Here is a 12,777-nt window from a genome sequence, read left to right as displayed (position 1 = left end):
AAACAAACACACTGAGCTGTCATTAAACACACACACTGAGCTGTCATTAAACACAAACACAGACACTGAGCTGTCATAAAACACACACACACACTGAGCTGTCATTAAACACACACACACACTGAGCTGTCATAAAACACACACACACACACACTGAGCTGTCATAAAACAAAAACACACACACTGAGCTGTCATAAAACAAACACACACACTGAGCTGTCATTAAACACACACACTGAGCTGTCATAAAACACACACACTGAGCTGTCATAAAACAAACACACACTGAGCTGTCATTAAACAAACACACACTGAGCTGTCATAAAACACACACACACTGAGCTGTCATAGAACACACACATTGAGCTGTCATTAAACACACACACACACTGAGCTGTCATAAAACACACACACACACTGAGCTGTCATAAAACACACACATTGAGCTGTCATAAAACACACACACACTGAGCTGTCATAAAACACACACACACTGAGCTGTCATTAAACACACACACACTGAGCTGTCATTAAACACACACACACATTGAGCTGTCATAAAACACACACATTGAGCTGTCATTAAACACACACACACTGAGCTGTCATTAAACACACACACTGAGCTGTCATTAAACACACACACACATTGAGCTGTCATAAAACACACACACACTGAGCTTTCATTAAACACACACACTGAGCTGTCATAAAACACACACACACACTGAGCTGTCATAAAACACACACACACATTGGGCTGTCATAAAACAAACACACACTGAGCTGTCATTAAACACACACACAGAGCTGTCATAAAACACACACACACACACTGAGCTGTCATAAAACACACACACTGAGCTGTCATTAAACACACACACACACTGAGCTGTCATAAAACACACACACTGAGCTGTCATTAAACACACACACTGAGCTGTCATTAAACACACACACTGAGCTGTCATAAAACACATACACACACTGAGCTGTCATAAAACACACACACACACTGAGCTGTCATAAAACACACACACACTGAGCTGTCATTAAACACACACACTGAGCTGACATTAAACACACACACTGAGCTGTCATAAAACACACACACTGAGCTGTCATTAAACACACACACTGAGCTGTCATTAAACACACACACTGAGCTGTCATAAATCACACACACACTGAGGTGTCATTAAACACACACACTGAGCTGTCATAAAACACACACACACTGAGCTGTCATTAAACACACACACTGAGCTGTCATTAAACACACACACTGAGCTGTCATTAAACAAACACACACACTGAGCTGTCATAAAACACACACACACACTGAGCTGTCATAAAACAAACACACTGAGCTGTCATTAAACACACACACTGAGCTTTCATTAAACACAAACACACACACTGAGCTGTCATAAAACACACACTGAGCTGTCATTAAACACACACACACACTGAGCTGTCATAAAACACACACACACACACTGAGCTGTCATAAAACAAAAACACACACACTGAGCTGTCATAAAACAAACACACACACTGAGCTGTCATTAAACACACACACTGAGCTGTCATAAAACACACACACTGAGCTGTCATAAAACAAACACACACTGAGCTGTCATTAAACAAACACACACTGAGCTGTCATAAAACACACACACACTGAGCTGTCATAGAACACACACACATTGAGCTGTCATTAAACACACACACACACTGAGCTGTCATAAAACACACACACACACTGACCTGTCATAAAACACACACATTGAGCTGTCATAAAACACACACACACACTGAGCTGTCATTAAACACACACACTGAGCTGTCATTAAACACACACACACATTGAGCTGTCATAAAACACACACACTGAGCTGTCATTAAACACACACACTGAGCTGTCATTAAACACACACATTGAGCTGTCATTAAACACACACACACACTGAGCTGTCATAAAACACACACATTGAGCTGTCAATAAACACGCACACACACTGAGCTGTCATAAAACACACACGCACACTGAGCTGTCATTAAACACACACTGAGCTGTCATAAAACACACACACACACTGAGCCGTCATAAAACACACACACTGAGCTGTCATTAAACACACACACTGAGCTGTCATTAAACACACACACTGAGCTGTCATAAAACACACACACACACTGAGCTGTCATTAAACACACACACTGAGCTGTCATAAAACACACACACTGAGCTGTCATTAAACACACACACTGAGCTGTCATTAAACACACACTGAGCTGTCATAAAACACACACACACTGAGCTGTCATTAAACACACACACTGAGCTGTCATAAAACACAAACACAGAGCTGTCATTAAACACACACACTGAGCTGTCATTAAACACACACACTGAGATGTCATTAAACACACACACTGAGCTGTCATTAAACACACACACACACACTGAGCTGTCATAAAACACACACACACACTGAGCTGTCATAAAACAAACACACTGAGCTGCTATTAAAAACACACACTGAGCTGTCATTAAACACAAACACACACTGAGCTGTCATAAAACACACACACTGAGCTTTCATTAAACAAACACACACTGAGCTGTCATAAAACACACACACTGAGCTGTCATAAAACACACACACACACTGAGCTGTAATAAAACACACACATTGAGCTGTCATAAAACACACACACACACTGAGCTGTCATAAAACACACACACACACTGAGCTGTCATAAAACACATACATTGAGCTGTCATTAAACACACACACACACTGAGCTGTCCTAAAACACACACATTGAGCTATCATTAAACACACACACACACTGAGCTGTCATAAAACACACACACACACTGAGCTGTCATAAAACACACACATTGAGCTGTCATAAAACACACACACACACTGAGCTGTCATTAAACACACACACACATTGAGCTGTCATTAAACACACACATTGAGCTGTCATAAAACACACACACTGAGCTGTCATTAAACACACACACTGAGCTGTCACTAAACACACACACTGAGCTGTCATTAAACACACACACGGAGCTGTCATAAAACACACACACACACTGAGCTGTCATAAAACACACACACTGAGCTGTCATAAAACAAACACACTGAGCTGTCATTAAACACACACACTGAGCTGTCATTAAACACACACACTGAGCTGTCATTAAACACACACACACACTGAGCTGTCATAAAACACACACACACACTGAGCTGTCATAAAACAAACACACTGAGCTGTCATTAAACACACACACTGAGCTGTCATAAAACACACACACTGAGCTGTCATTAAACACACACACTGAGCTGTCATTAAACACACACTGAGCTGTCATAAAACACACACACACTGAGCTGTCATTAAACACACACACTGAGCTGTCATAAAACACAAACACAGAGCTGTCATTAAACACACACACTGAGCTGTCATTAAACACACACACTGAGATGTCATTAAACACACACACTGAGCTGTCATTAAACACACACACACACACTGAGCTGTCATAAAACACACACACACACTGAGCTGTCATAAAACAAACACACTGAGCTGCTATTAAAAACACACACTGAGCTGTCATTAAACACAAACACACACTGAGCTGTCATAAAACACACACACACACTGAGCTGTAATAAAACACACACATTGAGCTGTCATAAAACACACACACACACTGAGCTGTCATAAAACACACACACACACTGAGCTGTCATAAAACACATACATTGAGCTGTCATTAAACACACACACACACTGAGCTGTCATAAAACACACACATTGAGCTATCATTAAACACACACACACACTGAGCTGTCATAAAACACACACACACACTGAGCTGTCATAAAACACACACATTGAGCTGTCATAAAACACACACACACACTGAGCTGTCATTAAACACACACACACATTGAGCTGTCATTAAACACACACATTGAGCTGTCATAAAACACACACACTGAGCTGTCATTAAACACACACACTGAGCTGTCACTAAACACACACACTGAGCTGTCATTAAACACACACACGGAGCTGTCATAAAACACACACACACACACTGAGCTGTCATAAAACACACACACACACTGACCTGTCATAAAACAAACACACTGAGCTGTCATTAAACACACACACTGAGCTGTCATTAAACACACACACACACTGAGCTGTCATAAAACACACACACACACTGAGCTGTCATAAAACAAACACACTGAGCTGTCATTAAACACACACACTGAGCTGTCATAAAACACACACACTGAGCTGTCATTAAACACACACACTGAGCTGTCATTAAACACACACTGAGCTGTCATAAAACACACACACACTGAGCTGTCATTAAACACACACACTGAGCTGTCATAAAACACAAACACAGAGCTGTCATTAAACACACACACTGAGCTGTCATTAAACACACACACTGAGATGTCATTAAACACACACACTGAGCTGTCATTAAACACACACACACACACTGAGCTGTCATAAAACACACACACACACTGAGCTGTCATAAAACAAACACACTGAGCTGCTATTAAAAACACACACTGAGCTGTCATAAAACACACACACACACTGAGCTGTCATAAAACACACACACTGAGCTTTCATTAAACAAACACACACTGAGCTGTCATAAAACACACACACTGAGCTGTCATAAAACACACACACACACTGAGCTGTAATAAAACACACACATTGAGCTGTCATAAAACACACACACACACTGAGCTGTCATAAAACACACACACACACTGAGCTGTCATAAAACACACACATTGAGCTGTCATTAAACACACACACACACTGAGCTGTCATAAAACACACACATTGAGCTATCATTAAACACACACACACACTGAGCTGTCATAAAACACACACACACACTGAGCTGTCATAAAACACACACATTGAGCTGTCATAAAACACACACACACACACTGAGCTGTCATTAAACACACACACACATTGAGCTGTCATTAAACACACACATTGAGCTGTCATAAAACACACACACTGAGCTGTCATTAAACACACACACTGAGCTGTCACTAAACACACACACTGAGATGTCATTAAACACACACACGGAACTGTCATTAAACACACACACACACACTGAGCTGTCATAAAACACACACACACACTGAGCTGTCATAAAACAAACACACTGAGCTGCTATTAAAAACACACACTGAGCTGTCATAAAACACACACACACACTGAGCTGTCATAAAACACACACACTGAGCTTTCATTAAACAAACACACACTGAGCTGTCATAAAACACACACACTGAGCTGTCATAAAACACACACACACACTGAGCTGTAATAAAACACACACATTGAGCTGTCATAAAACACACACACACACTGAGCTGTCATAAAACACACACACACACTGAGCTGTCATAAAACACACACATTGAGCTGTCATTAAACACACACACACACTGAGCTGTCATAAAACACACACATTGAGCTATCATTAAACACACACACACACTGAGCTGTCATAAAACACACACACACACTGAGCTGTCATAAAACACACACATTGAGCTGTCATAAAACACACACACACACACTGAGCTGTCATTAAACACACACACACATTGAGCTGTCATTAAACACACACATTGAGCTGTCATAAAACACACACACTGAGCTGTCATTAAACACACACACTGAGCTGTCACTAAACACACACACTGAGCTGTCATTAAACACACACACGGAGCTGTCATAAAACACACACACACACTGAGCTGTCATAAAACACACACACACACTGACCTGTCATAAAACAAACACACTGAGCTGTCATTAAACACACACACTGAGCTGTCATTAAACACACACACACACTGAGCTGTCATAAAACACACACACACACTGAGCTGTCATAAAACAAACACACTGAGCTGTCATTAAACACACACACTGAGCTGTCATAAAACACACACACTGAGCTGTCATAAAACAAGCACACACTGAGCTGTCATTAAACAAACACACACTGAGCTGTCATAAAACACACACACACTGAGCTGTCATAAAACACACACACACTGAGCTGTCATAAAACAAACACACACTGAGCTGTCATTAAACACACACACGGAGCTGTCATAAAACACACACACACACTGAGCTGTCATAAAACACACACACACACACACACACACTGACCTGTCATAAAACAAACACACTGAGCTGTCATTAAACACACACACTGAGCTGTCATTAAACACACACACACACTGAGCTGTCATAAAACACACACACACACTGAGCTGTCATAAAACAAACACACTGAGCTGTCATTAAACACACACACTGAGCTGTCATTAAACACAAACACACACTGAGCTGTCATAAAACACACACACACACTGAGCTGTCATTAAACACACACACACACACTGAGCTGTCATTAAACACACACACACACACTGAGCTGTCATAAAACAAAAACATACACCGAGCTGTCATAAAACAAACACACACACTGAGCTGTCATAAAACACACACACACTGAGATGTCATAAAACAAACACACACACTGAGCTGTCATTAAACACACACACTGAGCTGTCATAAAACACACACACTGAGATGTCATAAAACAAACACACACTGAGCTGTCATTAAACAAACACACACTGAGCTGTCATAAAACACACACACACTGAGCTGTCATAAAACACACACACACTGAGCTGTCATAAAACACACACATTGAGCTGTCATAAAACACACACACACACTGAGCTGTCATAAAACACACATATTGAGCTGTCATTAAACACACAAACACACACACACTGAGCTGTCATTAAACACACACACTGAGCTGTCATTAAACACACACACACATTGAGCTGTCATAAAACACACACACTGAGCTGTCATTAAACACACACACTGAGCTGTCATTAAACACACACACTGAGCTGTCATAAAACAAACACACACTGAGCTGTCATTAAACACACACACTGAGCTGTCATTAAACACACACACACACATTGAGCTGTCATAAAACACACACACACACTGAGCTGTCATAAAACACACACACTGAGCTGTCATTAAACACACACACACACACACACTGAGCTGTCATAAAACACACACACACACTGAGCTGTCATAAAACACACACATTGAGCTGTCATTAAACACACACACTGAGCTGTCATTAAACACACACACCCTGAGCTGTCATTAAACACACACACACTAAGCTGTCATAAAACAAACACACTGAGCTGTCATTAAACACACACAGACTGAGCTGTCATTAAACACACACCTTGAGCTGATGTCTGACAGAGTGGCAGTCTGCGTTTAGGTAGAGTACCAGGGTCTCCTCCTCGTTTATAGAGCAGGAGTGTGTTGGGGCGCAACACACACACAACCCATTCTCCACCTGCAAAACACACACAGAGAATTAACACACACACATCACCCCCTCACCCACACACACACACACACACATACTCTCCACAGGGCTGTGTGCACCTCTCTGATTCAGATGGGTTGGGTTAAATGCGGAAGACACATTTTGGTTGAATGCATTTAGTGGTGCAACCCATTTCCCCTTTCCCTACATACCTGGCAGGTGAGGAGTGACTTGACCATCTGTGCGTTCTGACAGGAGAGCATGGATCCAGCCAGACTAAGGATGACACACACAGCAGACAGCAGCATGAAGAGGGACACCTGGAGAGGGAGACATGGGGAGGACACACATGGGATGAGTAACCTTGCCTGTGACCTAAATACTTGTTCTAGCTGCCTATAGGCTGTAGCTCGGTGGGCTCGGTGTGCAGATGACCTGTGTTCCAATCAGGTAGCAGGTTGGTCAGTTACATACACACGCACAAACATACACACGCACAAACACACACACACGCACAAACACACACGTACACACACCATTGACATATAAATAGACACTTGTGTACTACTCACCACAAGAGTGAGTGGTCTTCTCCATGAGATAAGTCCAACTAACCCTGATGCCACAACCTAAGAACAACACACAAATTACAGTAAGGAAAATACATTCATCAATTATCACATCTAGAACACAATCAACCACAGCCAGGAAATATGGAATCATTTCAATATTCGAAAGAGGTTTCCTCCATGAATCCTTTCCTCCATCTGCACTCCATCTCCATCTGACAGAGACATTCTCCATATTACTTTCACCTATAAAACAGCCTTTTCTGTCCTTTCAAGGGTGAGTTTCACATTCAGATGTAGGATCTTCATTTGAGACAGTTTGGTGCAGTTTGGACAATAATCCTGCCGCAAAAGGAAATGTGAATTATTATGTGAATTATAATTTGCGTATATTTTTGTAGCGGTTGATACATTTTCAGTTAGGGCAAATCAAGACAGAAATGTAAAAGTGGAAAAAAATCAAATACACTACAGGTTTGCATTTCATGCTTAGCATGAAGTTTAGTTTAGTTTATTAATTCGACCATTTAAAAAAAACAAGCACACATAAAACTTAAAAGCCATACATGCACATGAATAAAATCATCGAGAATAACACACAATAAAGTCTGGGACTTATTTCCATTGTGGTCCTCTTGAGACAAGATTGCTAGACAAGACCGAACACAGAATGGCAGTGAAATAATAAAACAAAAACAAAGAAGAACTATCTCATCTGCCCCTGGGGCGGCAGGGTAGCCTAGTGGTTAGAGTGTTGGACTAGTAACCAGAAGGTTGCAAGTTCAAACCCCCGAGCTGACAAGGTACACATCTGTCACTCTGCCCCTGAATAATCTCTGTTAACCCACTGTTCCTAGGCCATCATTGAAAATAAGAATTTGTTCTTAACTGACTTGCCTGGTTAAAAAAAATTCCAGTTACATCATAGTTATTCATATTTTTACAGCTGTCCAGAGAGGACGTTGTTTTTAAAGAGGATCCAGTATACAAGAAAGTACCTTTCCCAGCATTACTCCTGAACCTGTAAGCACACATCAGCAACACCTGATCTGGTCTGTGATTGTGTGCATCCCTAACATGAGGAAAGTAATCACTTAAATATCTGGGCGCAGGACCATAAATACTCCTGTAAACCAAACCTAGTCTAATTTGGGACACCCTAGCCTCAAAGGTTTAGTTCCTGAAAGCAGGTCCTGCCTATGTGAGTACGTGGACTCACCTTCAATACTACCCTGATCAACTTATTCTGGGCTATCTGGAGCTTCCCCTTCATAAGCTTAGATAAGCCTCCACTTTCTAGCCAAAAACTTAGTCCTGACATGAACCTTCCCTAGCACCTTATTGGCCATGCTCACACCTCCCAAGCTTCCATCAAGGATACATCCCAAGTAGCTAACAGAGGTTTTAGTAGTCAGCACCTCACCCCCTAACTCCACTCTGATTTCAGACAACCTACACAATTTAGGTCTTGATCCAAAAATAATTGCTTCAGTTTTCCCTAAGTGCAGAGATAGCTTATTATATCCAAGCCATTTGCTAATGTTAATAATCTCTGTACTAAGTATGCTCTCCAACATAGTTTTACTTTTGTGAGACACCAGAAGTGTAGAGTCAAAGAAAAAGACAGCAAGAACAAGCATCTTTCATATCATTAATATACAATAAAAACAGCAGAGGCCCAAGCACGCTCCCCTGCGGAACGCCACAACTCATTGGTTTTGCCTGAGACAGTGAACCATTAACCTCTATTACTTGCTCCCTTCCTGATAAATCAGACTTTACTCAGCCTAGAGGGATACTGCTTAACCCCAGTGCCTCCAGTTTGGAGACTGTATCAAAGGCCTTAGGTCAAGCAGTACCATTCCACACAGATTTCCCTCATCAATATTTTCTGATGAAGTCAGTCAAGTAAAGTAGACATGAATCAGTGGAGTATGTTTTTCTAAAACCCGACTGAAAATCATACATTAAACCCTGTTTGTTAACACATTCATACATTTGCTCATGTACAATTCTCTCCAGGATCTTTGATGTTACACTGAGGATAGATACAGGCCTATAATTCCCAGGGTCAGACTTTATCCCCTTCTTATACAGAGGTATAGCTTTAGCTTGTTTCATGTCCCTGGGAAAGGTGCCTTGTTCAAGAGAGAGATTAACAATATGCGTAATACAAGGGCCAATTTGCTCAGCAGAATCTATTAGAAACCTTGCAGGAATATTACCCAGGCCTGTGGCTTTGGAGCATTTAAGCTCTGCCAGCGTACTGACTATTTTGGCTGTTGCTACCTTTGCAAAAGAAAAAGAGTTTGGCTGAACCCCTAAGTCTACATTATACTTCTGGACTTGGTTGCTTCCATACAAACCAGAACTGGTGGGCAGCTTGCTAACCAGCTTGCTGGCAACAGAAGTAAACAAAGAGTTTAATTCATTGGCAACCTCTGCTTTTTCATATACCATCTCCCCTTTGATGTTCAGTCCAATACTGTTCAGTTTGTTTTTGGTAGTACTACTACAGCCTAGTTCCTTAAATGATTTCCAAAGCTTTTTAGGGTCATTTTTGTTTTCAATGATTTTCTCAGCAAAGTAACTCCTCTGAGCCTCACCCATCCTGCTCTGTGCTTCATTTCTGTGACGTTTATATAGGACAAAATCATGCTGCTCTTGAGAGTTCTTACATTTCTTAAAGGCCTTATACCTTGCTTGTGAAATAGTGATCAAATGAAGGTCCCACATCTGTAAAATATAAATCTTTTTTTTTTGCATTACGATCATGTTCCTCCATTGCATAATGGACTTATGATTATCCTGCTAAACATGATATTTAGGTCTCCAGAATAGTCCCTCCTTGTCAGTGCAGACGAAGGAAAGGTAGTGATTCAGCCCATTTAGAGATGCTCCCACAGGATACTCACAAAGAAGCCGGCCCAGAAGGGGCAAGACTGTCGGACGCGGGCTGAGGATGTGAAGGCCATGCTGGTGAAGGAGAAGGCCAGGACCATGGCCCCCAGGCCCAGGTGGCACAGCCCCAGGTACAGCAGCAGTTTGGCCCCACCCTGACGGCCAGACATGCCCCGGCAGCTATCTGACCAGCCCCTAGACCCAGAGGCTGACACTACACTGCTGGAGTCTGACGGGGATGGCATGGCTGGTGTGTGTATGTGTGGAGAGTGGTGAGCCTGTGTATGTGTGCGTGTGTGTAGGCCTATATGCGGTGTGTGTGTGTGTGTGTGTGTGTGTGTGTGTGTGTGTGTGTGTGTGTGTGAGTGTGTAGGAGAGATGGAGAGTTGGTTGCTTTGTAAAAAATCACCCCCTTTTCACTTTGGCCCTGCGTTGTCAATTGGCAGATGACAAAAAAAAAACTCTCAACTCAGAAGACTGGGCTATTTAGCATATGAAAACAGCAATAGCTGCTTAGCAGAGTGTATATGTCCTATTACATCTGCACCCCAGACAAACTTCAACATGTTCACGTGAGGAGAAAAATAAGAAAAAATACCTAGGGCTAATCCTTGAGAACCTGAATGCATTTACGACACACAGCTCCGTTCCTCTGTTCTTTTCTCTCAATATCTCTACCTCCCAAGGCCCATAGCATTGCGGTGGGCAGAGCCCCGAGGCCGCAGTCCTGTAGCAGCACCCGTTATTAAGCACCAGATATCCCGTTGTTTCTACGGTAATGAGAAACAACGTGTATTGCGTAGGGCGGTGAGTGGGTCTGGATCTTGTCAAGGTGACGAGGAACAAGCATCGAAACAAGGCCCGAGTTGTCCTGTCCTCACGAAGGTCCGACTACCGGACCTATCCGAAGGATGAGAGAGATAGCTCTTGATCAGATCTTAATCGGTCCTGTCGGCAAACCGTTCAGGTTAAGAAATTAATTAAATCCGTCGAAAGTAAACGTAAATAAATTATAGAAAGTCCATCCTCCTTGAGCCGTCCGCACGTTTGTGCTGTTTTCATTTGATATTCCTCCTCTTTCCATCTTTTGACTCCGTGGGAGTTTTGCGATGGACCACACAAACTCACCCCCTCTGTCCTCTTCTCTCTTCCCTGCAGCAGTCACGCGGGCCTCCCGTTCTGCTTGTGTATATCCCGGACATCTACCTCACTGCACCGAATTATACGTCACACACACACGCCTCAAGCGATCGGTTCCAGTTTCACACACATCCGTTTCCCAAGTCAAAGAGCCTTGCTGATGATCATTCTTCTCTTTCCCGTTCACCATCACCCCACCCCTCCATTCTCTCTCCTTCACCATAGAGGCAAAAGAAAGGAATGCCTAGTGTTTGTAAACCGACACGTCGTCATGTGACGAAAAGGCACGCCAGACGCGCGTGGAGGATGCGGCAAAGCCCGCGTGTCCTGGTGCTGATGCTGCGAGGGAGGGGCATCCACCTTCAAGGTTTACTGCAGCCAGCCAATCAGACAGGATTTCACTGCACTGTGAGGCCTCCAGAAAGTTTGTAGTCCCAGGACTATAGGCAGTTGTAGTTCACTATTATACACGTCTCACACTATAGGACTGTCTGCGTGTTACATTATGTTTCACTTTGGTTCCATCCTCATCTCTTATAGAGGCCTATACATACCAGGGGGGAGAATGGGGAGGGGCTCAACAAGAACATTTATGTAAGCCATTAAAGGACACATTTTGCCCAGCTGGTATTGTCATAGTGTAAAAATGCAGCAAAGCTCTTT

The 12,777-nt window shown here is 42.5% G+C and overlaps 2 protein-coding genes across 2 annotated transcripts in view; one reads left to right on the top strand and one right to left on the bottom strand.

Annotated features, from left to right (window-relative positions):
• LOC139421009 (protein ENTREP3-like) overlaps nucleotides 1-11,270 on the bottom strand; it is a 32,034-nt gene extending 20,764 nt beyond the window's left edge. Inside the window, exons 1-4 of the mRNA XM_071171479.1 lie at nucleotides 10,989-11,270; nucleotides 8,077-8,133; nucleotides 7,717-7,824; nucleotides 7,415-7,531 (exon numbers count right to left, since the gene is read on the bottom strand). Of these exons, the coding sequence (XP_071027580.1) occupies nucleotides 7,415-7,531; nucleotides 7,717-7,824; nucleotides 8,077-8,133; nucleotides 10,989-11,219 (513 nt within the window). The 5' untranslated portion in view covers nucleotides 11,220-11,270. The remainder of the gene's footprint in view (nucleotides 1-7,414; nucleotides 7,532-7,716; nucleotides 7,825-8,076; nucleotides 8,134-10,988) is intronic.
• LOC139421213 (uncharacterized) overlaps nucleotides 1-12,777 on the top strand; it is a 1,124,809-nt gene that overhangs the window by 696,626 nt on the left and 415,406 nt on the right. The gene's annotated exons all lie outside the window — the stretch shown is intronic.

This window comes from Oncorhynchus clarkii, chromosome 2, assembly GCF_045791955.1.
Source record: "Oncorhynchus clarkii lewisi isolate Uvic-CL-2024 chromosome 2, UVic_Ocla_1.0, whole genome shotgun sequence".
Lineage (NCBI taxonomy): Eukaryota > Metazoa > Chordata > Actinopteri > Salmoniformes > Salmonidae > Oncorhynchus > Oncorhynchus clarkii.
This window is presented reverse-complemented; position numbering and strand designations above follow the sequence as displayed.